The sequence below is a fragment of the Prionailurus viverrinus genome, chromosome D2 (genome assembly GCF_022837055.1).
Source record: "Prionailurus viverrinus isolate Anna chromosome D2, UM_Priviv_1.0, whole genome shotgun sequence".
In the NCBI taxonomy this organism is placed as follows: Eukaryota; Metazoa; Chordata; class Mammalia; order Carnivora; family Felidae; genus Prionailurus; species Prionailurus viverrinus.
Window position 1 is genome coordinate 69,927,717 of NC_062571.1, and position 22,931 is coordinate 69,950,647.

The window sequence follows — 22,931 nt, forward strand, 5'->3', positions numbered from 1 at the left end:
CACAGAAAATAGTGCTCTACTGGGTATTGTATGGAAACCAATTTGTCAATAAATTTCATAAAAAAAAAAAAAAAAAGAAAAAAGAAAATAGTGCTCTAAGAAAATACTTGCCTTACTTGTCAAAAAAGTAATTTCTGAGCAACTATTATGAACTAGTGGAAAAAACCTAACACTTCAGTATAGAAAGATATGACAGAAGCACCAGGTTTAAAAGAATCTTTACAGAAACTCAAAGTAGATCTCTGTGATACGAATATTTATTAAGGAGATAAAAAGCTTGATCAAATTTGAAGAGCTCTGGGTCAGTGATAAAAACCATCCACTGGGGGTCCATAAATTTATGCAAGGCTATTTCCTATGAACATTTTATTAAAGTCCTATGTAAAGTCCAACAAGAGCAATGGTATAATAACCTATTAGGGAACTTTCAACTACGAATTTGAGATATCAAGAATATATTCATTTTTTGGTTTATTAAAACAAAACTACACTTCTGTGCTTCTGACAATACATTAACAGGCATAAAAATCAATCAACGTTTCCAAATAAGTTTCGTTCACAAAATCACATAGTATTATTTCACAGTACTTTATAGTAAGCCTTTTTACAACAATTTAACATTTCTTTGTACAACAGGAAAATAACACCTTCCATCAAGGCATTTCAGAGCTTTAGATGTTTAGAAATAAAGGCAAAATTCTTCCAAATGCGATCATTAGTTTGTATTAAACTAGAATGCCAGATGCCAAGTCTCAAGTTCCTAAAAAGAGTGTTTTAGAAAACAGATTTACATCCAAATTAGGTCTTATAAACTTCAGTGATAGGTCTTATCATTTCTAAACACTAGAACTATCTGTGGATAAAAATCTGCATTCAGTTGTGCAATATTTTCTTCTAGATCTGAATTAAAATCTTCATTATTTACCCCAGTTAATCCTTGTGTTAATTTTGCTACTTTCAGGGAAAAATCCAGGATCATTGACAGCTGATCTTTCCATCAAAGGAAAGATATGGGACTACCTATATTACAGTTTTCTGTGCTTATTGTCTCCAGGGGAGGAAATGTACACCCATTAACTAGAACATTAGATTATACAAAATGCATGCAAATTCTGCCTCCCTGCTGTTACTGTTTAACGTAGTGCTTCCCAAAATGTTTTCCATGGCTTCATGGAAGTTCTTGGGGTGTAAAGGGGTTTTGAAAAAGATCCTGGGGTCACAATTGTTTGGAAATGCTGGGTTAAACAGGCTTGGGACCGGCACACCCTGAGCCCTTGCTACACCAGAGCAAACCATGAGTTTCCAAAAAAAGAGGATTCGCGTACACTTTTATTTTACCCAGCAACACTTCTACAAAACACCAATGAGCATCTCACAGCGCACTCAGATTACATGGAGAACCACGGGATGTGCTTTTCCCCTTTGGGGGACCGCAAGTTCCACAATCTGAGTTTACATTCATTGCAATCCGCTCACCTCTCTGACTTCCAGAGACGACAAATCCGAGAAGGAAGATTCGGAATACTTTCTGTTACTAGTGCTACACGGTTCACACTGGTGCCTTCCCTTTGTTTTTCTTCAAAGCTAAGCGAGCAGAAATTCCTTCCCCTTTTCTGAAATCACTTAGGACATGGGTAATTTGAAAGCGTGCAGTTTCGTATTGCTTGTTATTGGATTTTGTTTTTTAATTTGACTCACAGTCTTCCCCTGGAGGGCATGCATTTCAGGTTTACAGAAATGCAATAGAGTAAACTGTAATAAATTATTTACAAGCACCTAGTTTGTTTATTCTTACATGGAAGCCATTCGCTTTTGGAAAACAGTGAGAATAAATCTTTAAGCAAAACAGTGCTATCTGGAAGCCTTACTGTGATGATGTATGTTGTTTTCAGTAATGAGGCACTGAAGAATGAGTTGTGCTAAAATTAACTCAGGGTCAGCTTGTGTGGATGAGCATAACTTTGGTTGAGATTTTTCTTCCTTAAAAAAGGTTTTCAAAGCACCAGTTAATTACAAAAAGCATGCATATTTATTCTCACAGTGAGTTAAGTTGCAAGAGAGCTAGCAAATCATACGTTGCATTCCCCAAAGCATCTGATTAGATTTCTAAAAGACAAACCAACTGAAAAGGGAAATGAAGCCAGAGAAGCCATTGTTTCCTGCTTGGGCGGGCATGGCGGGAGCTCTTAGCAGAAGTCACAGGCAGTGCAGCCGATTCCACTCACGGTCAGTCCCAACCTTGACCCTCCAGGTAAGTAAGAGACAGCCTGAGTAATCCTTGATCTATAATTTAGAAGGGGAATGAGAGAGATGAGTGCAATGACTGCCTGCCTAGAAAAGGGCCACTCCGTGGGTGTTCCCCATGTGCACAGCTCCAGCCAAAAGAAGACACGTTCCTCTCTCCCGGTTAGCAAAATGGAGTGCTACAAGGTGAAGAGCCCGCTCCGCACCAGAGCCGCTACAACACTGACGATGGCTTAAGGGTACGTGAGTTCCTACAAAGAACGAACATATTTTAAACGTGGAATTTGAGAAGACTGGAAAAAGATCGCAATGGCACAGCGTTATTGCTAGGAGTTTCAAACGAGCTATTTCATACACTGTGAAATACCAACCAGTACCCTTCCCTCTCCCGACACACACGGGATATTTATGAGATACTATTAGTATTTAAAGTCCAAGCTTATAAAAGTACAAACTTAATTCTCAGTACCTTTAAATTCAAAGACTATATGCCATATTCATCAGGAAAAATTCCTAATTCCATAATACCGTGAACAGAAAGAACAATAAGCTGTTAGAAAATGTTTTAATATCACATGATCTTTATGAAATCCACACCATCACTACAACAAATAATTATGCTCCTGCTCATAAAAAGGCACCTACCCATTACGAGCAATTTTTCATCATAGTTTGCCACTATGTGGCCTCAGGGTTTCGGCACATTAGCCCATACACATTTTTAAAAACCCATCGTTTTTCCTCGCAGCTAAAACTCCATAAATGCCTTCAACCATTTGCCTGTCGAGGGGGCCACCACATGCTGTATACCACACAGCCTGAGTGGGTACCAGTCACCTGGACTGGGGCAGTGCACAACCTGTACACAGTACATGAGAGCCCCGGGTCGGCAGCCTAGAGCCCCAATACTTAACACTATCACAGTCCATCAGGCCAAGCTAATCAAGTTAGGCCAGGTGCTATTTAGCGGAAAGATCTCTAAGAAGTAGCTGCACCTGTTGAGAGGCAGGTGCCAAGAGGGGTGGGAGACAGTGCAGAAATAAAACAGGACTTGTTCCTAAATACTTGCTGGTCATTTAAAACTCAATGGCACTTTTTATATGGGCAGAAGTGTTCAAAGTCAGTGTTCTGGCAAAGTTTACCTTGAATTTTGCCAGCCAAATTTACTTCCTGATGTTAACTGTTTGATCACATTAGCTCTATTTCTGACCTAACCTCATGTTTTCATGTAGTTCTTAAAACACTTTCTAAATCTGACTGCAAAGGACAGCACAGTGATACCTGGGTGTGATACAGATCAGCCCGTTCATTTGTAAAGCACTTTGGGATGAAAGGTGTCCCCTTTAAAATTTAGCTACTATTGACAAATATAAAACTGGAAAAAAACAAAACAAAACAACAAAAAAAACAAAACCACACACAGTGAATGGATGACCCGATCATGTTTAAAGGAAGCATTAACCGTTAATCAGAAAATATACCGACGAATTATCCAACAGTATTAGGTACACTATACAAGATTCGGTTCTAGAATGAATCTACGTTTTTGTGCCCACCACAGGAATTAGTTCTTAACAGTTATGCTTAAAGATGAATCTCTAATAGACTCCAAGATGATTTTTTGATATCTCATTGTGTCATCTACCAACGATTTGCAAGCGGAGGCAGAGGCCCCAGTGTCACCTGCACGGGGGCTGCTGTGTCATCTCAGGGTGGGAGAAGCACAGGCCCGCGGAGGGGAAGGCACTTGTGTTCCTGCAGGTCACATCAGGACAGGTCAGGCCTGACCACACGCCGGCGCCTTCAACTCTCGAGCCAGAGGCTGGAGCCCACGAGGGACATGCCCCACTCCCTTCACTCGCCACGGGGCCAGGAGTCACCTACAGCACCACGAAGCTCAGAATGTATTCTAGGAGTTTTTGCCGGTTGCACTGAGGTAGAAACGTGCTGCTGAGTTCTAAAACAGACACTCTCTTTTGTTTGGTCTCTTTGAAAACCTAGAGAGAAAGTTGAAATTAAAGACAAACCGAAGAAAGGAGACATTTCTGGCACCAACCCTGACCTGTGTCATAGACCCCGAGAGGCAGGAAGGCACATAAAATCACATCCTGGCTTTAAGCAAATGTGCATGTGGGTGTTTACGAGTACGGGGTGGGGAGGTTATGGACGTGGGTGTGGTGTTCCTGGGCAGAGTCCAATCAGTATACTTTAAAATTTGTGTTAGAATAAAGTCACAAATAAGTCCCTTACAAAGGCTATCAGTACCTCCATGGAACTCATGTCCCACAGCAAGGTAAAGTACACTGGACAATACTTCTGGCAATACCAGCAAAAACACAACAACTGAAAATCATATGGCTTCATTAACATCCCTACCAAAACTGTATTAGCAGCTTGAAACACCCCAACACCTGTTGTATGTGAACGGTTTGGGGATGAAGAAGAAAATCAGCAAAGTTCTGGAACATCCAAGTAAGTCTGTACTGATGGGCCTCACCTTCAGCATAACCCGCCCTCTCTCAATCCCCAGAAACGCTGTCATGATTCGTCCAGCAGAAACTGCTTTTCTCAGGGCCCACCCCAAACATAGGTGGCTCAGATAGACTAGATCTGGGCGGAAAGAGAACAGAAGACACAACTTTGTACTGTAAGTGGTGGGCACTCACCCCAATATCCTTGAACATTTTCACAGCATTCTTCACAAGGCAGTAAGTGGCACTCTCAGCTGTAGAGACAGGATAAGACCTTGTCAAAAAGTTCAGCAAACACAAAAATCCCAACATCCACAGTAAGAAAGTGTGGGAGGTGCTGGAGGCCTTGTGCACATCAGCAGACTGGGGCCAAGCTCCATTTCTGCTACTGCAACCCGTGAGGTCTCAAAGGATCTGCTGTTTCCTTAAACTTGCTCTGTCATCTTTTAAGGAAAAAACAGCAAGAAGACAGACAGAAAGAGAGAGGGAGGGAGGAAACGAGAGAGAAAAGGAAAAGAAGAAGAAACACCAACAACCATCTTGAAAGGTTCTTGAGAGAGGCAACCAAGACAGGGTGTAGAAATTCTGTTAAACTGCACAGTGACGCACAGACGATGCTCACATCAGTGGAACCAGAATGGGCACAAATCTAGAGGTTAGAAGAAGAGAATTCTGGACCCGGGTTTGCCCATTAATTAGCTATGTGATCTACGATAGTTTCCTCATCTATTAAGTGGGTGGCTCTATCTCTAGATATTCATCTATATGGACATGGAGAGACAGAGAGAGATGCCTAGAGAGAAATTATCTCTAGATCCCTTCCGGCTCTAGAAAATATCGATTCCAAGCAGTGTCAGTCCTAAGCCGTTAACTATATAAAACACTATTCCCACCAGATCACACTTCTTATACAGCGAATGCCAGCCGGGTGTGGAGCACTGGAAACACGCGGCTGCTGGAGTGCAAATGGGCACAACCACCCAGGAATCACCTGCAGTGCTTACTGAAGCTGCCAGACAACTGCTAGATGCACCCAGTGTACAAGTGGGCGTGTGTTTGCCCAGGACGTAGGACACATTCACAGTGGCGCCTGTCAGAGTAGCTCCGAAGTGCAGACAACCCAACTATCCATCGGTGATGGATAGAAATTATATGCAAGAAGTATTTATATGGTGGAGTACTATAAGGCAACAGAATGAACAACCGCCCACATGCACTAACATGTATGAACCTCACTTACGATGTTAGGTGAAAAAAGCCGGACGTAAGACTATGTAACTGTATCATTCCGTTTATATAACGTACAAAAACAGACACTAACAGGAGTCTATGAAGTTGGAGGTCAGGTTAAGTGTGCAATTTTTCCTAACTGTCTACAATTAGCAGATTCCTATAATCGAAAGAGGCACGGCTTTTAAAAGAAGCCACGATGGCGACACACGTACCATACACAGCGACGCTTCTTTCCGTCCTGGCGATCAGGTATTTGTGCAACTTCTGCAGATACTCTGGTTCCGGAACCGGGCCGGCGAAGTTGTGGATGAAGATGGCGGCGGAGCTATAGGCCTCCAGCAGGGGCCCCAGGAGCCTCTGCAGGAAGGTGATGAACTGCTGGTGCTCCTTGGACTGGCTCACCTGGGAGTGCGAGAGCGGGCCATGCCGTCACCCGGAGGGAGAGAAGAAGCAAGCGCGCGGACACAGGGGCCTCCCGAGAGGCAGCAACTGAGACGGCGGCCTCTCACTAGTCAACCCCCCAGAAGCAGCCTGCCACTCCGGGGGCACAGACCCTCTGCTGGAAAGGACTCTGGATGTGAAATGGGTTCTTCACAACAGTCCTCTTTCCTGCAGTACTTGAGATTTACATTCACTAAGCAGCTGCCTGGAAGAACCGGTCATACTTAAATGACAGAATTATGACATTTTGCCATCACTGAAAATAGCGGGTCCCAAAGCTGGGCCCTCCAGGGTTCAAAGCCCAGCTCCACAGTGCTCGAGTGTGAAAGAAGGCACCTGGCAAGACCACCTGGCAAGGCTCGGTCCTTCCCAGCCTGCACTGGCTGCCACCACTAAGTGGCCTCGGGCCCACATGGTAACACAGTGGGGATGACAGTAGTGGTGATGAGGTGCGTGTGGCAGACGGGGCTCTCATTGCACCCACCCCTAACAGGCCAGCTCGGATAAGCCCCTGGCAGTGCCAAGGTAAGACCACTCCCCCTCTTAAAACCATGAACACTCAAAATGGAAAAACTCCTAAAGGTCATTTCAACTCTCCAAAAGCTACACCTCCTGAGTCTGTGGGGGGTGTGTGTACGTGTGTGTGTGTGTGTGTGTGTGTGTGTGTGTGTGTGTGTGTGTGTAAATTGGAGGTATCATACCACTGCAAAAAGAGTAAACTACTTAGTGCCAGGCCGCCTGGGTGGCTCAGCTGGTTATGCAGCTGACTCTGGCTCAGGTCATGATCTTGCAGTTCATGAGTTCGAGCCCTGCATTGGGCTCTGTGCTGACAGCTCAGAGCCTGGAGCCTGCTTTGGATTCTGTGTCTCCCCCTCTCTCTGCCCCTCCTCTGCTCACGTTCAGTCTCTCTCTCTCTCTCTTTCAAGAATAAACATTAAAAAAATTTTTTTAAAGAGTAACCCACTTAAAATACTCAGAAAAACATGGGTCATCAACTTATAAAATTACAAACCAGAGACAATCAATCTCTTAGAAATCTAAATTTTCTCCTCTGATGATCCGGATTTGTTTTAACTAAAGGCAAAGACCTCAATGTATGAAATTCTGGGAGGGCTGGCAAGACTGAGAATGACTCAGAAAGAGTCACCGGCCAGTGACAGCCGAATAGAAATCCCTCCCCAACTCTGGGCACTGCCTGGCTTTACTGATGACTGAGTGAAAGTCCTCCCTCTTCAGGAGTGAGCATAAGTGTAGGGAAACACATTTGCACCTGTGCATTCTGATGACAGGGCTGTGACAGGTCTCCTTCCTGACGTTCATCTTCCAGAATTTGCACTTCTGTGTCCTTTTCCATTGCCTACACCCAAACTGAACCACTGGGGGGTATTCATTCACCTCAAACATTTGAGTATCTTTACCAGGCAGAAAGCACTGTGGCTGGTTTATGGGTGCTAGAGATAGGAATAAGCCACCCGAGTCCCGTTTATAAGAACCTGACTAAGGGCAACATAAACCCCAACTCTTCAGTGTAACATCCACCAGAATTCTTCACCGAAGTACCTTCAGGTAGCAATCTCGCTGCTCCTCACCAAAATCACTGTCTTCATCTTCTTCATCGCTTCTCCAAGACAAAGGCTCTGGAAGCTTCTTGTCCCACTGCTGCTCAGCGAGACCAGGACTAGTATCTTCTTGGTCATCTTGCTATGCCAAAGAGACGACCAACAGGAAATAAATATGCGCAGGCAAACAGACATCTGCCTGGCTGGACAGCAGACAAAGTATCCTCTCTCACTGCCCTCCCCTACTCCTGTTAGCCATCCACAGCATCCACAGAGCACCTCCCTCTCCAAACTCAGAATCACTTGGGAGAGAGCAAGGAAGGAAACAAGAAAGAGGCAGCGGGGGAAGCTACCAGACAGAGCAAATAATAATACCCCCACCTCCTCTAAATTGGTATCTACTTTCCCAGGCCGTACTTGCTGTCCTAAATCTACAAAACTTAAAATCTCAAAAGAGAAAAACGCGTGTGTGCAAACCACAAGCACTGATGTGTAAAACATCTCATCTTGGAATGAAAACTTCTGGGTATCACAGAATCAAGTCACAATGGGTTCTGGACAAGACCAGTGACACAAAAGAAACCAAAGTATTAAAAACAATCCCCAAAGACATTTACTCTCCCTATCCTTACTTTTCGTTTCATGTGGGCTTGACTATATACCAAATGTGATTACTGGCTGAAATAACTGCCTGTAACATTAGTTAAAATAATCGGGAGGAAAGAGAAGGAAGAGTGAGAACCTAAGCAAAGGCGAATAAAGCAAAGCCACCTCTCACCTCTGCCACTGTGAGAATGCCATACTGGATAAACCTTCCTACTGTCTCGTGGCAAATTTGGTAAAATGTCTGGCAGGGCTGAAAAGAAAAGGCATTTAAATATAAATGTCACCGACTTTTCTAAAGACAGAAACACGGTACAAGGTGACTGCCAAATGCTTCCGTATCAACCCCCTCACGCCACTGGGAAGCCTTAAGATCCCCGTTGCCCACCCTCTCGCTAAATGCCTGGTCAAAGGCAAAGCCCATGAAGAGCCCTCGTTCTGTCAGAGCACCCAGGGTGCCACCACGTGCAAAGGGTGCCACCACGTGCAAAGGGTGCCACCACGTGCAAAGGGTGCCCCGAGCTCAGCGTCTCCCGCAGGGGAGCAAGTCCTCATCAGGACTGCCTGTCGGGCCCTACCACCTATTTCTTTTTCTTTCTGAGACAATTTCTCTGCAAATGCTACCTCACGGTAAATATTGTACATAAAAGTGGTAGATGAGGAAAGACAATACTCAAATAGCTCAAAAATGACTCAGGAAAAGGACAAGGTCAATCCTGGGAGCTTTACCTACCCCATTCCATCCTGCTGTCCAAAGTTCATGCAAAACAGATTCCCCAATGGGACGACAATATACCATACACAAATAATGCTGTTATGGAGGAGGGCTGTACTCACAATACATGTACTCATAAATGTTCCAGGACACGTTCAAATGAGTGGGAAAGACTATTAGACTTTAAATAGAATACGAGTTCTTTTTGTTGATGATTTTGAGGAAACAGAATCTATTGCCTAATATGTATGTCTCATTGTGAATGTCTAGAAGTGCCTGAATAGAACATAAATGCTCATCAGTACTGCTGGGTCTTAGTTTTCCCATTTGTAAAATGACAAGGGCTTGCAAAGATGATTTTTAAGACTGTTTCTAGCTCTTATCTTCTGGGCATGTTAATAATTTACAAACCTCTGACCCAGTGCCTTATGTACAATAAGAGCTCAGTAACTTTGGATCTGACTGATGGAGAACGTTGAGCCATCTGTCCCATCACGCCTCCCAGCTGCATGAAAGGTTCACTGGAGCAGTGACCCCAACAGCAAACAAAGATAGTACACAACATGTTGACCGGATGGTCACTGAGACCCAGGAGTAGAGCGTACAGCTTTAAACAAGGACCAAACAGCCTCTGAGACAAAAACACAAAGGTGGCTCGTGTTTTCACAAAAATGCTCGAGAAAAAGAACAGGCAACGCAAAGGACTGTTCACTTACGAGAGCTATGGTGCCTTCATTAGAGAGCAGATAGCACAGGCTGGCGGCCTTCCGCACGAGCTGCTCCTGGCTGATCAAGTTAGGGGACGTTCCCGCAGAACCTCCAGAGCCCCTCTTGTGCAGAACCGCATAAAGGCTGCAGGCTAAGGAAAGAGATGCGTCAATGAAGCCAACAGCCTTACAGCTCCAAGAATTTCCATAAATCCCTTCAGGATCCAAGGCTCATGATTCCATGGGATCCCAACTCCATCAAACACGTTCCTCAGGCACTTCCGACCCTCCTGCTCTCCTTCTCCTCTGCCCCCTCTTGATCACAACTGAGCGCCCTACACTCATTTTACTGCTACGTGTAGTGCTGTCTCAGTCACGTTTCCAGCTCCTGAGAGCAAAACATGTTCCCTCTCCTCCTCAGTAAGAAGTATACTATGCAAACAGTAATTCAGTAACTATTTGCTGATAAATGTATGAATAAGCTATAGTGATAGAGATTCTATTTTTATTTGAAAACTGAAAATACAGCAACACATTCCCTTAAACAAGGGGCTACCATCCAAATCAACACCACTCTGTGCTTTAGGCCCTTTTCCTGCCCATGAGGGTACCCCGGGGCAGGCCATACCTATGATGGCCTCCATGATGAAGACGTGGAGTACCCCGTTGCTGTAGAAGTTGAGTTCAAAGACTGACGGGACAGTTGTGCTAGGAGTAATAAAAAACTCATCGTTCCTGCTGGTGTGAGTGATCGTGACACAATTTCCCAGCAGCTGGATGGCGTGCATAACTACGTCTTCGGAGTTTCCTGAGAACCCCAGGTCAAAATCTCGAGCCAGGACTTCCTCCTTCATCACAAAGAAGTCCTCCACCAATGTGGAGAGATCAATTCCCTAGAGAAACAGACAGAAATGGTCTCACGACAGTGGAAAACCTACGTCCCAAAAGGCCATGAGGCCATTCCGAGGAGTTTTCTCCTTGCCTTGGCTTTCCTGCAGCCTGCTGTTGGCACATACAGGAAAAGGGCCAGAATATCAGTGCACAGGTGGTCAGAAAACTGGTGAAAAGGCTGGTCCTCCAGAAAGCCAAGATATTCACATCCAGAGAACACTCTGGCCACCACACGTGATAGGAGCATATAAGGTGACAAAGGGAAGCAGCAGCCATCTACAAGTAAGAAGTGCTTATTTCTTAGCAGTAATTTCCCTCATTTTAAATATTTATCTGACAACTACTTATTTGGTGCATATGTATACACACACACACACACACACACACACACACACAGGCACTATGTTTGGTGTTGAGAAACGACTGTGAATGGGACAGACACACTCTCCCGTCACAGGGCTTAGACAGACGCATTAAGGGAAGATGGTCCTAAATACAAATCAAATAGCTTGGAAACCGTCAGCTGTCAGAACACTTACTGCACATCAACGCGATATGCCTTATTTACGTGAACTGCATTACTGAAGGCATGTCTTACTGCCACATATATCATGCAGTCTCTGAGGTTTCTTTTCACATGGACTTTCTCCATCAGAGTTGTAAGCTCCTGTGGGCAGGCTGCTTAGCTTATTTTACTGCGTATCTCACGAGCACAAGCCGGAACTGGGCCAGACTTATTAGCGAGTATCTGGACAACTGCCCAAGCCTTCTCGTGCTTTCTCAACTCCAGTAACACTGCAGACATACCTGCCTGTGTCTGTAGAGGAGCAGGCAGGCCACGATGTGTGTTGACATAATGGCACAGGACTTGCTAGCAGCTGGAAGGCAAACACAAAGCTTTAGGTTCCCTTCTCTTTTAATATAGCTGGAAGTTTCTAAAAGTACCTAAATCTTTTATTTATTTTCAAAGAGAGAGAGAGAGAAAGAGTATGAGCGAGCAGGGGAGGGGCAGAGAGAGAGAGGGAGAGAAGGAATCCCAAGCAGGCTCTGCACTGTCAGCATGGAGCCTGACACAGGGCTCGATCCCACAAACCATGAGATCATAACCCGAGCTGTAATCAAGAGTCGGGCACTTAACCAACTAAGCCACCCCGGTGCCCCTCGAAGTACCTAAACCTCGAACAGGAGTATTTAAAACTCTAAATACCTCCACATCTACCACATTTCCCGGAACTATGATTTACTGAACGGAAATTACAACATTATACCATGTTCTGGGCCCACAGAACCTCACTAGAGATCACTATTGTAACAGAAACTAGCCTAAGATGGCTCCACCTTCCAAACAGACCAGTGGAACTTTGTTACTGAATGACTGAGAGACACCTTTAGGGAAATACCAAGACCCAAATTATACGCCTGTTCTGGTGGTTCTATGGGGCATCGCACTTGCGTGTTTCTGGACTTGTTCCCAGCTGCAGTCCACGAGAACTGTGCCTCCTGCTCTCCTGGTGCAGGCAGATTCACCATCACAGTAAAAGAAAGGTGCAGTGGGGGAAGAGGGTAGTAGGCTTGAAGTCAGAAAATTTGGGCTCAAATCCTAATTCCTACACTAATTTCATAACTTGGGGGAAATCGCTTCCACCCCCATGCCACAGCTTCCACGCTGCTAAGATGCAATGTGCCGCGTGCACTGGACTGAGGGTGCATGATCAACCTTCCAGGTCAGAGGGAGGGAGGGAGAGGACAGAAGTGTATCTGAGAGTTACTATGGCCCCTAACCCAGTACTCTGAGTTCGTGGAAAATTATAATCATATAAGTCAAATAAGTATCTATGGAATATTCCGAAATAAACACACCGCTTGTGAACATTCTGAGATAACAAATTCATGAATACTCCACTCACAGTGTTATCTCCAGTGTTTGAAAAACAACGTACCAAGTACCATATTTATTGCCGTTAAAAAGAATATTTGTCAAGAGTTTTTTAAAAACATAAATATTTGTGTTACAACTGGAAAACAGCACTATATAAACCTGTAAAAAATACTTTTAAAGACCAGATGGCAACATCCCTGGTTATCTGGGCAGTGGGTTTTATCTTTATCTCCCAACTTCCCAACATTATGGACGTATTATTTTGAGCACACGAACTTAAGCAGGAGAGAGACCACAGACGGGAGCTTAAGAAAGGAGACTCCGCCCTCGTGTGAAGCAGGAGGGCAGGAGCGAGGCTGGGCGAGGAAGCCCCCACGGTGGCGCCACCAGGAGGGGCCGAGAGTCTGGCCTGACTCGCGGTGAGGCTCGGGGAAGGGCAGGGACAGCCCACCTGGGCTGTGCACTAAGGGACCACAGCACTGCCTGCCACAGGATGGCCAAACAGATTCTACAACATGACACACGTTGCCACTCGGGGCTTAGAGGAGGCTGATTTTGTAGCCCCGACTCTCTCTACCCCGGCTCACTCCCACTTGAATTATTTGTGCACAAGTATGCCACCAGGAGCAGCACAAGCTCGTACAGAACTGCTAATTATTCAGTTTGTATTCCCCACAGCGAAAACAAAGCTTTACACGTACATAATGGCCCCTCGATATCTGCTGGGTGAAAATAAGCATGGGGTCAGCAGGCAAAGGGACACGCGACTCTAAAACTAGATGCCATACTTCTAGTTAGTTCAAACAAACAAGTTTGTGAGCAAAAGAGGCAACAGATCATCCTGACGGTACTATTTTTTAGAAAGCAGAAGACCTACCACATGAGCACCAAATTACCAGGCACTGTGTGTGAGGTTTTCCTCGATTCGTTCAGATGCCCACAGCATCCCCTTTCTAATAACTTGCCATCACCACCCCTGTAGCAGGTGATGCCACCAGAGGTACAGCCTGACTACAGCGGTCTCCAAAACCAGTGTGGTCTGCCCTGCATGTGCTGAGTCTGCAGGGCAGGATTAAAGAGTCTGGCGTTGGACTTACTGAAGAGGATGTGCTCGGCCAGATTGGCAATTAATCTTCTTCGGAAGGATTCACCTGTTGCATTTCTGGGCTCGGTAACGGATGTGTCTGCACCTTCATCAGCAGCATCACTGGGTCTGAAAAGATTTTTTTTTAATTAGACTCTACAACCACACTCTTTTATAAGCAAACTATCTAGAACTAAGGTGTAAATGTATCAAACACTTCCAACCACTACACAGTCTACATTTAAACCACCAACAGATTATTTCTGTGCACTGTCTTCCTCCATAATATACTTTATTGGGTTTAACACACTCTCCTGACCAAAAGACTTTTATTGAGTTAGGACTAGTCTATTGGTACATCACCCCCAAAACCCACTGGCTGGTCAAAAAAACTGCATAAAGCAAGATATCTCATTTTATTATAGTTAGTTGTTGTTTTTTTTTTTTTTTTTGAGAGAGAGAAAGCACAAGTGGGGGAGGGGGAGGGAGAATTCCAAGCAGGCTCCATACTGAGCACAGAGCCTCATGCGGGCTTCATCCCATGATCATGTGAGATCATGACCTGAGCCAAAATCAAGAGTCAGATGCTTAACTGGGCCAACCAGGTGCCCTGATACCTCATTTTATTTTTGATTTTTTTTTAATCTTTTAAAAATGTTTATTTATTTTGAGAGAGAGAGAGAGAGCATGTGCGCACAAGTGGGGGAGGTAGGGAGAGAGAGAGAATCTCAAGCAGGCTCCATGCTATCAGAGCAGATCCCAACGCGGGGCTCAATCTCACAGACCATGAGATCGTGACCCAAGCCGAAATCAAGAGTCTGCTGCTTAACCAACTAAGCCACCTAGGTGCCCCCGACACCTCATTTTGAAACATTTCTAAAATTTCAACACTTGAACACATTAAGGGAAGGGCTTAATATTTAATTTCTCTAAGTTACAATTCAATTTGAGTTCTGGAAAACTGACATAGGAAAACCCTTTCATACTCTGCACTAACAATATACATAACCTAAACTACTACCAAAAGGAATTCAGTTCCCACATTCAAAAGCATAAATCAAACAAGAACTCTTACCCGATTCATACACTCAAAAAGATTTTATAAGGCAAATAATCAGAAACCTCCAGACTAATATGAAAACCCATCACTTCACTATCCTTTATCAAACCAAGAGAAAAGTTCCTCAAAGTGAGGAAGTGAAAACGAGAACATGCACATTCTTCAGAAAAGTAACCTATTTTTCTATGCCGTGGAGGGAACAATAGATACTTGTTGGTTTCGTTAGTATACAACATTTCCACAAATCTTACCTTGGAGGAAGGATGGCTGGTAGCAATGCCTGCTCCAGGGAGAGTGGAGCAGATGCCGGTTTCTGACTCTGGCTTTCTAAATATTCCTGGAGCCGTGGGGGAATACAACACAATCATTAACTCTCATTGTCTTGCTTACATAAACATACATAAAATACAATTTGCTCTTCAAAAAGTAAAAAGGGAATAGTTTATAAAATGAGCCACGCTACAGGGCACAAGTACCACACTCAAGGACCTTCAGAAGCGCGGACTCACCCCAGAATGCTGGCAAGCGCAAAACCGAAAGACTGATGATAGAAAGGATGGGACAGTGGTGCTTAAGCTCAATTATTTAAAAGTTAAAGGAATGAGAAAGGATGAAATATGGCCTTTTGTAGCAATGTGGATGGAACTGGAGAGTGTCATGCTAAGTGAAATAAGTCATACAGAGAAAGACAGATACCATATGTGTTCACTCTTATGTGGATCCTGAGAAACTTAACAGAAGACCATGGGGGAGGGGAAAGGAAAAAAAAAAAAGAGGGAAAGAGCCAAACCATAAGAGACTCTTAAAAACTGAGAACAAACTGAGGGTTGATGGGGGGGTGGGGGTGGGGTGGGTGATGGGCACTGAGGAGGGTACCTGTTGGGATGAGCACTGGGCATTGTATGGAAACCAATTTGACAATAAATTTCATATTAAAAAAATAAAATAAAAATAGATAAAAGTTAAAGGAAAACTCATAACTTTTCTCACATCTACACGAAATTATTTGACATTCCCAATTATTACTATTAGTGATAATCAACACAACCATGCTTTTTAAAGGAAATCTGACAACCTGAGGGTTACATAATAGTCAAAAGAACCTCCATCCAAAAGCAAATCCTAACAATACAGGGAAGATGTGCAATGGTTTTGAAAAAGACAAAATGGTAAGAAATGGCACGGCTCCTAGAAGGTGAAAGCGTGTAAGGCCAGGAAGCGTCCAGCCCGGCAGTTAGAGTCTTTAAAGTAAAGGTATGAAAAAGGAAAAAGCAGGACTTCTGCTCCTTACCCCTGGGCTCCCAATTTCCATACTCATCCTTCTCCTTCTTTACCAACTTGAAAATCTTAGGAATTTAAAACTGCCAGGATCCCAGGGACCCACAGCCCCAGGCTCCTCCATAAGAACAGCACTATCCCTTTGAATGTGCGGGTGCGAGATTCCACTCAGTAGAACAGAACATCATCCTGGACTGTCAACTGTACCCTACTTTAGGGGCTAGGTTTTGAAATTTTTCCATAAAGGCGATTTTAGAACATAATATAAAATAGCAACATATATTATGAAGCAACATGCAAAATTCCCGCGAACTAAAAAAAATAATAAATACGGACCCCGCTATTTCCCAAAGACAGACATTTAGTATCATGCCAACAGGCGTACTTTGGTGGGATAATTTAGGAAATGCCATTCTTTTTTTTTTTTTTAATTTTTTTTTCAACATTTATTTATTTTTGGGACAGAGAGAGACCGAGCATGAACGGGGGAGGGGCAGAGAGAGAGGGAGACACAGAATCGGAAACAGGCTCCAGGCTCTGAGCCATCAGCCCAGAGCCCGACGCGGGGCTCGAACTCACGGGCCGCGAGATCGTGACCTGGCTGAAGTCGGACGCTTAACCGACTGCGCCACCCAGGCGCCCCAGGAAATGCCATTCTTGACATAGTCCTCATTTTACAAGAGAAGAAACTGAGGTCACACATAGAGGAGGCAACAGAGGCAGGGGCAGAGGCCACATCTTCTGACTCGGAGCTACGCCAAGGCTTTAACAGAGCCTCATTCCAACACTCACCTTTAAGGAAAATGGTTGTGCAAAATCCACTCTGACACATCCGTAGTTTTTTCGTAACATTCTGATAACGCCTCTAGCTACGCTCCAAAGGCTCTCGTTCTTCTTAGGTTTTCCCTAAATTCCAATTTTCAAAAGAATAGTGTGGATAAGAGATAAAGCTAACACGTATTCTGCTATACAAAAACTACCAGTTATTTTTATGGAAACTGGAGGTTTGTATTGAAAAGGACAACACTGAATAAAGAGGGAAAGTACGTATTCATTGACTGAGACCCGTCAGAAAATGGTCAGCACGCAAGATGCTACAAGATGTAATCCTTTCATGAGGGGAGGCAGTTTGGTCAATGAAAAACAGAACACTTAACGCTAATTCATTTAGTACACTGTTCACACCATTCACAAAAACACCACTACAAACTATGGTGCTGGCACAAAAATAAAAACATAGATCAATGGAACAGAGTACAAAGTCCAGAAATAAACCCACAATTATATGGTCAATTAATCTTTGACAAAGGAGGAAAGAATATGCAATAGGAAAAAGACAGCCTCTTCAACAAACAGCGTTGGGAAAACTGGACAGCAGCAAGCAAAGAATGAAAAACGGACCACATTCTTTCACCATACACAAAAATAAACTTGAAATGGATCAAAGACCTAAATGTGAGACCTGAAACCATAAAAATCCCTGAAGAGAGCACAAGTAGTAATTTCTCTGACATCAGCCATAGCAACATTTTTCTAGATAGGTCTCCTGAGGCAAGGGCAAAAAAAGCAAAAATAAACTATTGGGACTACATCAAAATAAAAAGTTTTTGCATAACAAAAGAAACATTTAACAAAACTAAAAGACGTCCTACTGAATGGGAGAAGATATTTGCAAACAAAATATGTGATAAAGGTTAGTGTTAAAATATACAAGAAGTGATACAACTTAACACCAGAAAAAACAAATAATCCAATTAAAAAATGGGCAGAACACATGAATAGATAAGTCTCCAAAGAAGACTTACAGATGGCCAATACATGAAAAAATGCTGAACATCACTCATCATCAGGGAAATGCAAATCAAAACTACAATGAGATATCACCTCACATCTGTCGGAATGGCTAAAATCAAAAACACAAGAAATAACAAGTGTTGGCGAGGATGTGGAGAAAAAGAATCCCTCGTGCACTGCTGGTGGGAATGCAAACTGGTGCAGCCACTGTGGCAAACGGTATGGAGGTTCCTCAAAAAGTCAAAAACAGAACTACCCTATGATCCAGGAATCACACTACTGGGTATTTACCCCCCCCCCCCAAAAAAAAAAGGCTTCAAAGGGATACACGCACCCCTATTTTATTGCAGTATTTACAACAGCCAAATTATGGAAGGAGCCTAAGTGTCCATCGACAGAAGAATGGATACAGATGTGGTGCATACATACACAATGGAATATTACTCGGCCACAAAAAGTATGAAATCTTGCCATTTGCAGCGACAGAGAGAGAACTAGAGAGTATAATGCTAAGCAAAATAAACCCACTCAGAGAAACACAAATACCATATGATTTCACTTATATGTGGAATTCAAGAAACAAAACAAATAACAAAGGAAAAGAGAGAGAAACCAAGAAACAGACTCAAAACTATAGAGAACAAACAGATGGATACCAGAGGGGGTAACCTGGTAACCTGGGGTGTAGGAAACAGGTGAAGGGGGTGAAGACCGCACTTGCAATGAGCACTGAGTAATGTAGAGAATTGTTGAGTCACTATCTTGTACACCTGAAACTAATATAACACTGTGTAACTGTACTGGAACTAAAATTTAAAGCTTAAAAAAGAAAAAAAAAATACCACTGCAAATCAACGAAAGATAAAACTGGTACAACAGGAAGGAGAACGGTTTGCAGTTCTGAGAAAAATACGATGTCAAAGAAGCCACTTAATACGAAGTCTGATGATCACCAGCGTCCAAATATCTCACATTAGGCAACTGAATGCCAAATCCAGCCCCACGGTGGCCTTTAACCCTATTATTCATTTAGTAACATTTCCTGAACATTAATTGACATAAGGCACAATGCCAGGCATATAAGGGACACAGGACTCTGATATGGCCTCATGAGACAGGGTGAGTGGTGCACACATTCAAGACAGACAAATATACACAAGGAGGGGTCTCCTAAGAGAAATTCAGGTAACAGTTCAGCTCATCACTTCATTCGTAAAGCCTCTAAATTATCTAGTGTCCCTCAGCTTCTGGCATGCTTCCACACTAAACAAGAGCAAAACAAAATCTCTCTGGAACTCTCACAATGCAGGTAGGAATGGGAAGTTGGTAAGAGCACTCTCGAAAACTCAGTATCTACTAAAGCTGAACATATGTATACTTTATGACCCAACCATTTCCACTCCTAGGTACATACCTAACAAAATGCATACCTGTGTTCATCAAGAGAAATATACAAGATTGACCATAGTCAAAAAACTAGAAACCAAACTGTTTTCAACTGAATAAACCATAGTACACGCATACACTGGAATACTACACGACTGTGAGAATGAACACACTCTAACTATATGCAGCATGGATGAATCCCACCAACACCTACTTGAGCAAGGAAAACCAGAAGACCACACACTACACAATTTCATTTAGGTAAGAGTCCAAAAATAGGCAAAACCAATCTATTCTGTAAGAAGTCACGATAAACAGTTACCCTTGAGGGGACAGTGAAGAAAGGGGCACAAGGGGGGCTCCTAGGGGCTAATAATATTGTCCCTTGCTGTGCGTGATTCCTCGGGCATGTTCACTTTGGGATAGGATAATTCAAGCTACAGGCTTATGATCTGTGCATTCTTCTGCAACTTACTATGCTCACTTCAATAAAAAGTTTACTAAGAAGTTACTGCCACCTACCAAGTTAATTTATTCTAAATTGCTTTATCAACATGATCTCAGCATTTCGTCAGGCTGAACTTACAATTTATACACAAACTACAACCCCGGGGAAAACGACATATATATAACCCTCCAGGCAGAGATGGCAACATGGGGCCAAGTGTTCTCCCATTTCCCGATCCCGATCCCACGATCGAGGCCAGCACTGAAGAATCTAGCCACACCACTCCCTCCGAGAGCAGGGAAGCGCCACATTAGCACTACCCATCAGGCGGGCACAAAAGATGAAAACTACTCACCGTGCCCATTCTACATGTATCCTGTTTTAAACAGTACCAGAAACCCTCCTAATTCCAAAAGCACTTCTCTAAAAGCAAAAGACTTGAGAGCGAAGAAGACTTTTGGGTGGGCAACCCTCTTACCAGTTGTTCGCCATTGTAGTGACCTTCAATAATGCGATCGTAGGAGATTCCAACAGGTATGATCAAGATGTCTGGGATGGTATTGGTAGACAGCGTATCAACCACAACTGACAAAAGTCCTGCCCGAGCACAGGAGGTTTTCCCACTCCTAGAGCGTGTGCCTTCCAGAAAAATCTCTAAGAATTGCTGCTGTCGAAGTAGTTCAACTATATGCTGGAACAGAAGGAGAACGTAAACATGAAATCAAGCCCGCTCCACTTAGAACAAGCTCAGCCAAGTTAAATCTTCCAACAAATGAAAACCTAGAACTTCACTACTGACAAAGTGTTTTACTCACGTAAATAATAGCAAGTCAGCTCCTCCAAGCTCTATTTTGGTGATTACAAAAATAATCATCAAACCCATACCCAAACAATACCACTCAAATAATTACACAGACAACATTCTTTTTTTTTTTTTTTAAATCTCAATCAAGTCTCTTTTTCCTTCTACTGTGGAATAACGACTATAACTGCTTTAAGGACACTGAGACAGCATACATACCCCGTGGAGCAAAGCTCTATAGAGAATATCCTTCCGCCCATCTGGCGTTTCATCTAGCCTTCGTCGGATGAAAAAGCCCCCAAGCTTATGGATCAAGGTACTAGATATTGAAGAATGCGTTAGTTATTTATATAGAAAAATATACGAATACTTAAATTCCAACTTACTTCACAACACACACCATATGAATATAAACCACGTGTCGTTTGAGCTGCTTGTATTTTTCCACTTTCCATATTACTGATGTTTCAGTCGCTTACATCATTCATCAGCCTTCAGAACATCACTTTGTGTACTGAAGCCCTATTAATGTCTGTTTACAACCAAAAGAAGTCTGTACGATATCCCTGCAAAGGTGGTGTTACAGATTTTAAGAGGATTATGAAATACTGCTAAATTTTAAAACCCTGTCAAGTGTCTCAGGGCACCAACCATTAGACATCCTGAAATGTGTTTCTGGCACATGAACTACAAAATGAATATGAGGTTACAAAAGCTCCTATGGGGACATTTTTTCAAGAAAGTACTGCTTAGAGAGTATCTCTGTGAGCCCATGATAATTTTATCAAACCCAAACCAAGCATAACCAATTTTCCAAAACGTGAAACAAGAATGTGCTTCATGTACACTTACACAGGGATAAAGCGATTCTTTTCTCAATCCCTTCTTTCTACAACATCGATGGATTTTTATATTACGATGAAATTTTATAATATGCAAATCAACCTTTCCAAACGCAGAGCCTCTTCCTAATTCTTCTCTAATAGAATGATCTTAAAATAGCAATATCAACACATATTTCCAGTATCTTCTGTAGTCAGGATAAGGAGGCAACAGTAAGATGTCCCCAGAGCTAAATATCACTCTCTGAGAACAAGACTGCAGAGAAGTTCATAGCGAATGTGAGATGAGCCACCCACGGAACAACCCGCCCCAGAAAGTGACTTGTGAATGTATAGGTTGGCACGTAACAAAAGAAAGCTGCGGATCAACAGGTAAGGTCACTGACTGGCTGTCACGTACGAAGGAAAGACGAGCTAAGCAACGACTGGCATAGAGTTCATGAAAAGAAAAGTTGGATTATGCGAAATTATCAATTTTTAACATGCATTTCCATGGGATCCTTCCAGGAGCACTTCCAAGCTGAGAACCTGGAGGGAATGATTACAGGAGTTATTCTCATTGTAGGAAAGGCAAACTGTACAGGGCAGGGCCTCCCTAGAGCCCGAAGGGAACACTCCTCTTGGCTCTAAATCTATGCCTGCCAACAACTTTCTGATGACACTCTTCCCCTCCAGTGGGCTTCATGCCCAGTGCGAAGCCCAACATGGGGCTTGAACTCACAACCCTAAGATCAAGACCTGAGCTGAGATCAAGAGTTGGACGCTTAACTGACTGAGCTGCCCAGACACCCCAACTTTCTGATGACTTTCTAATGCAACTTCCCAGGTTCCTCAATACTGGGAAGAGGTGTGCAGAAGAGTAAACAGATGTTCTAGTCCCTAGAGAAGCATGTCTGCCCCGTACGGGTATATCACATTGTATTAGAGCTATCTGTCTACATTCCCCAGTAGATTATGAGCAATTTCAACGAAAGGACACAGCACTTCTTCACTCTTGTCTAAAGTATAGCTGGGTAAGAATCAGCTGACTGAATGAATGGCTCCGCTCAACCATTCACATGAGTCTGGTTAGCCACAGAACTCTGAGCCCAGCAATTAGGAAGGAGCTCCTTGGACTGTGAGGCTGAGGAAAGGGAGATGACTGCCACTTTGTGAGACCCTGTGTGCACAACCCACAAGCCCACTTCCCTTCCTGTTACTGTAAGTCCATCCTCCTCATACTCCCTACTGCTTGCTCAGAGCTGACCTCAGGGATGCTCTATGCTTTGAAATTTGAGCCTTCAATATCCCAAACCAACTAAACCTACTCCTTGTTCATTCCCCATTGGTGCTCAGCTCCACTATGTACCTAGTACCCTGGCGGTAAAGATCAAGGAGTGTCCCTCCCTCATCAACCCCTCTCCCACTCTGGACTAGCATTTGGTCTTATAAATTCACCTTACTAAATACTTTTCAAATCTATGCCCTCCTCACCAAGAGCACCACTACAAATTT

The 22,931-nt window shown here is 43.5% G+C and overlaps 1 protein-coding gene across 3 annotated transcripts in view; it reads right to left on the reverse strand.

The window, feature by feature from the left end:
* Window positions 1-241: 241 nt before the first annotated feature.
* The window catches only part of GPAM (glycerol-3-phosphate acyltransferase, mitochondrial), a 63,680-nt gene continuing 40,990 nt past the window's right edge, over window positions 242-22,931 (reverse strand). For 2 of the 3 annotated variants that reach the window (XM_047825907.1, XM_047825906.1), the window contains exons 9-21: window positions 20,815-20,914; window positions 20,272-20,484; window positions 16,958-17,071; window positions 15,139-15,224; window positions 13,841-13,956; window positions 11,672-11,742; window positions 10,602-10,866; window positions 9,983-10,125; window positions 8,727-8,804; window positions 7,950-8,090; window positions 6,161-6,350; window positions 4,911-4,969; window positions 242-4,241 (exon numbers count right to left, since the gene is read on the reverse strand). In XM_047825907.1, coding sequence (XP_047681863.1) covers window positions 4,125-4,241; window positions 4,911-4,969; window positions 6,161-6,350; window positions 7,950-8,090; window positions 8,727-8,804; window positions 9,983-10,125; window positions 10,602-10,866; window positions 11,672-11,742; window positions 13,841-13,956; window positions 15,139-15,224; window positions 16,958-17,071; window positions 20,272-20,484; window positions 20,815-20,914 — 1,693 coding nt within the window. In that variant the 3' untranslated portion in view covers window positions 242-4,124. Of the gene's footprint in view, window positions 4,242-4,910; window positions 4,970-6,160; window positions 6,351-7,903; window positions 8,091-8,726; window positions 8,805-9,982; window positions 10,126-10,601; window positions 10,867-11,671; window positions 11,743-13,840; window positions 13,957-15,138; window positions 15,225-16,957; window positions 17,072-20,271; window positions 20,485-20,814; window positions 20,915-22,931 lie in introns of all 3 variants that reach the window. The other variant, XM_047825908.1, reaches the window with a different exon arrangement.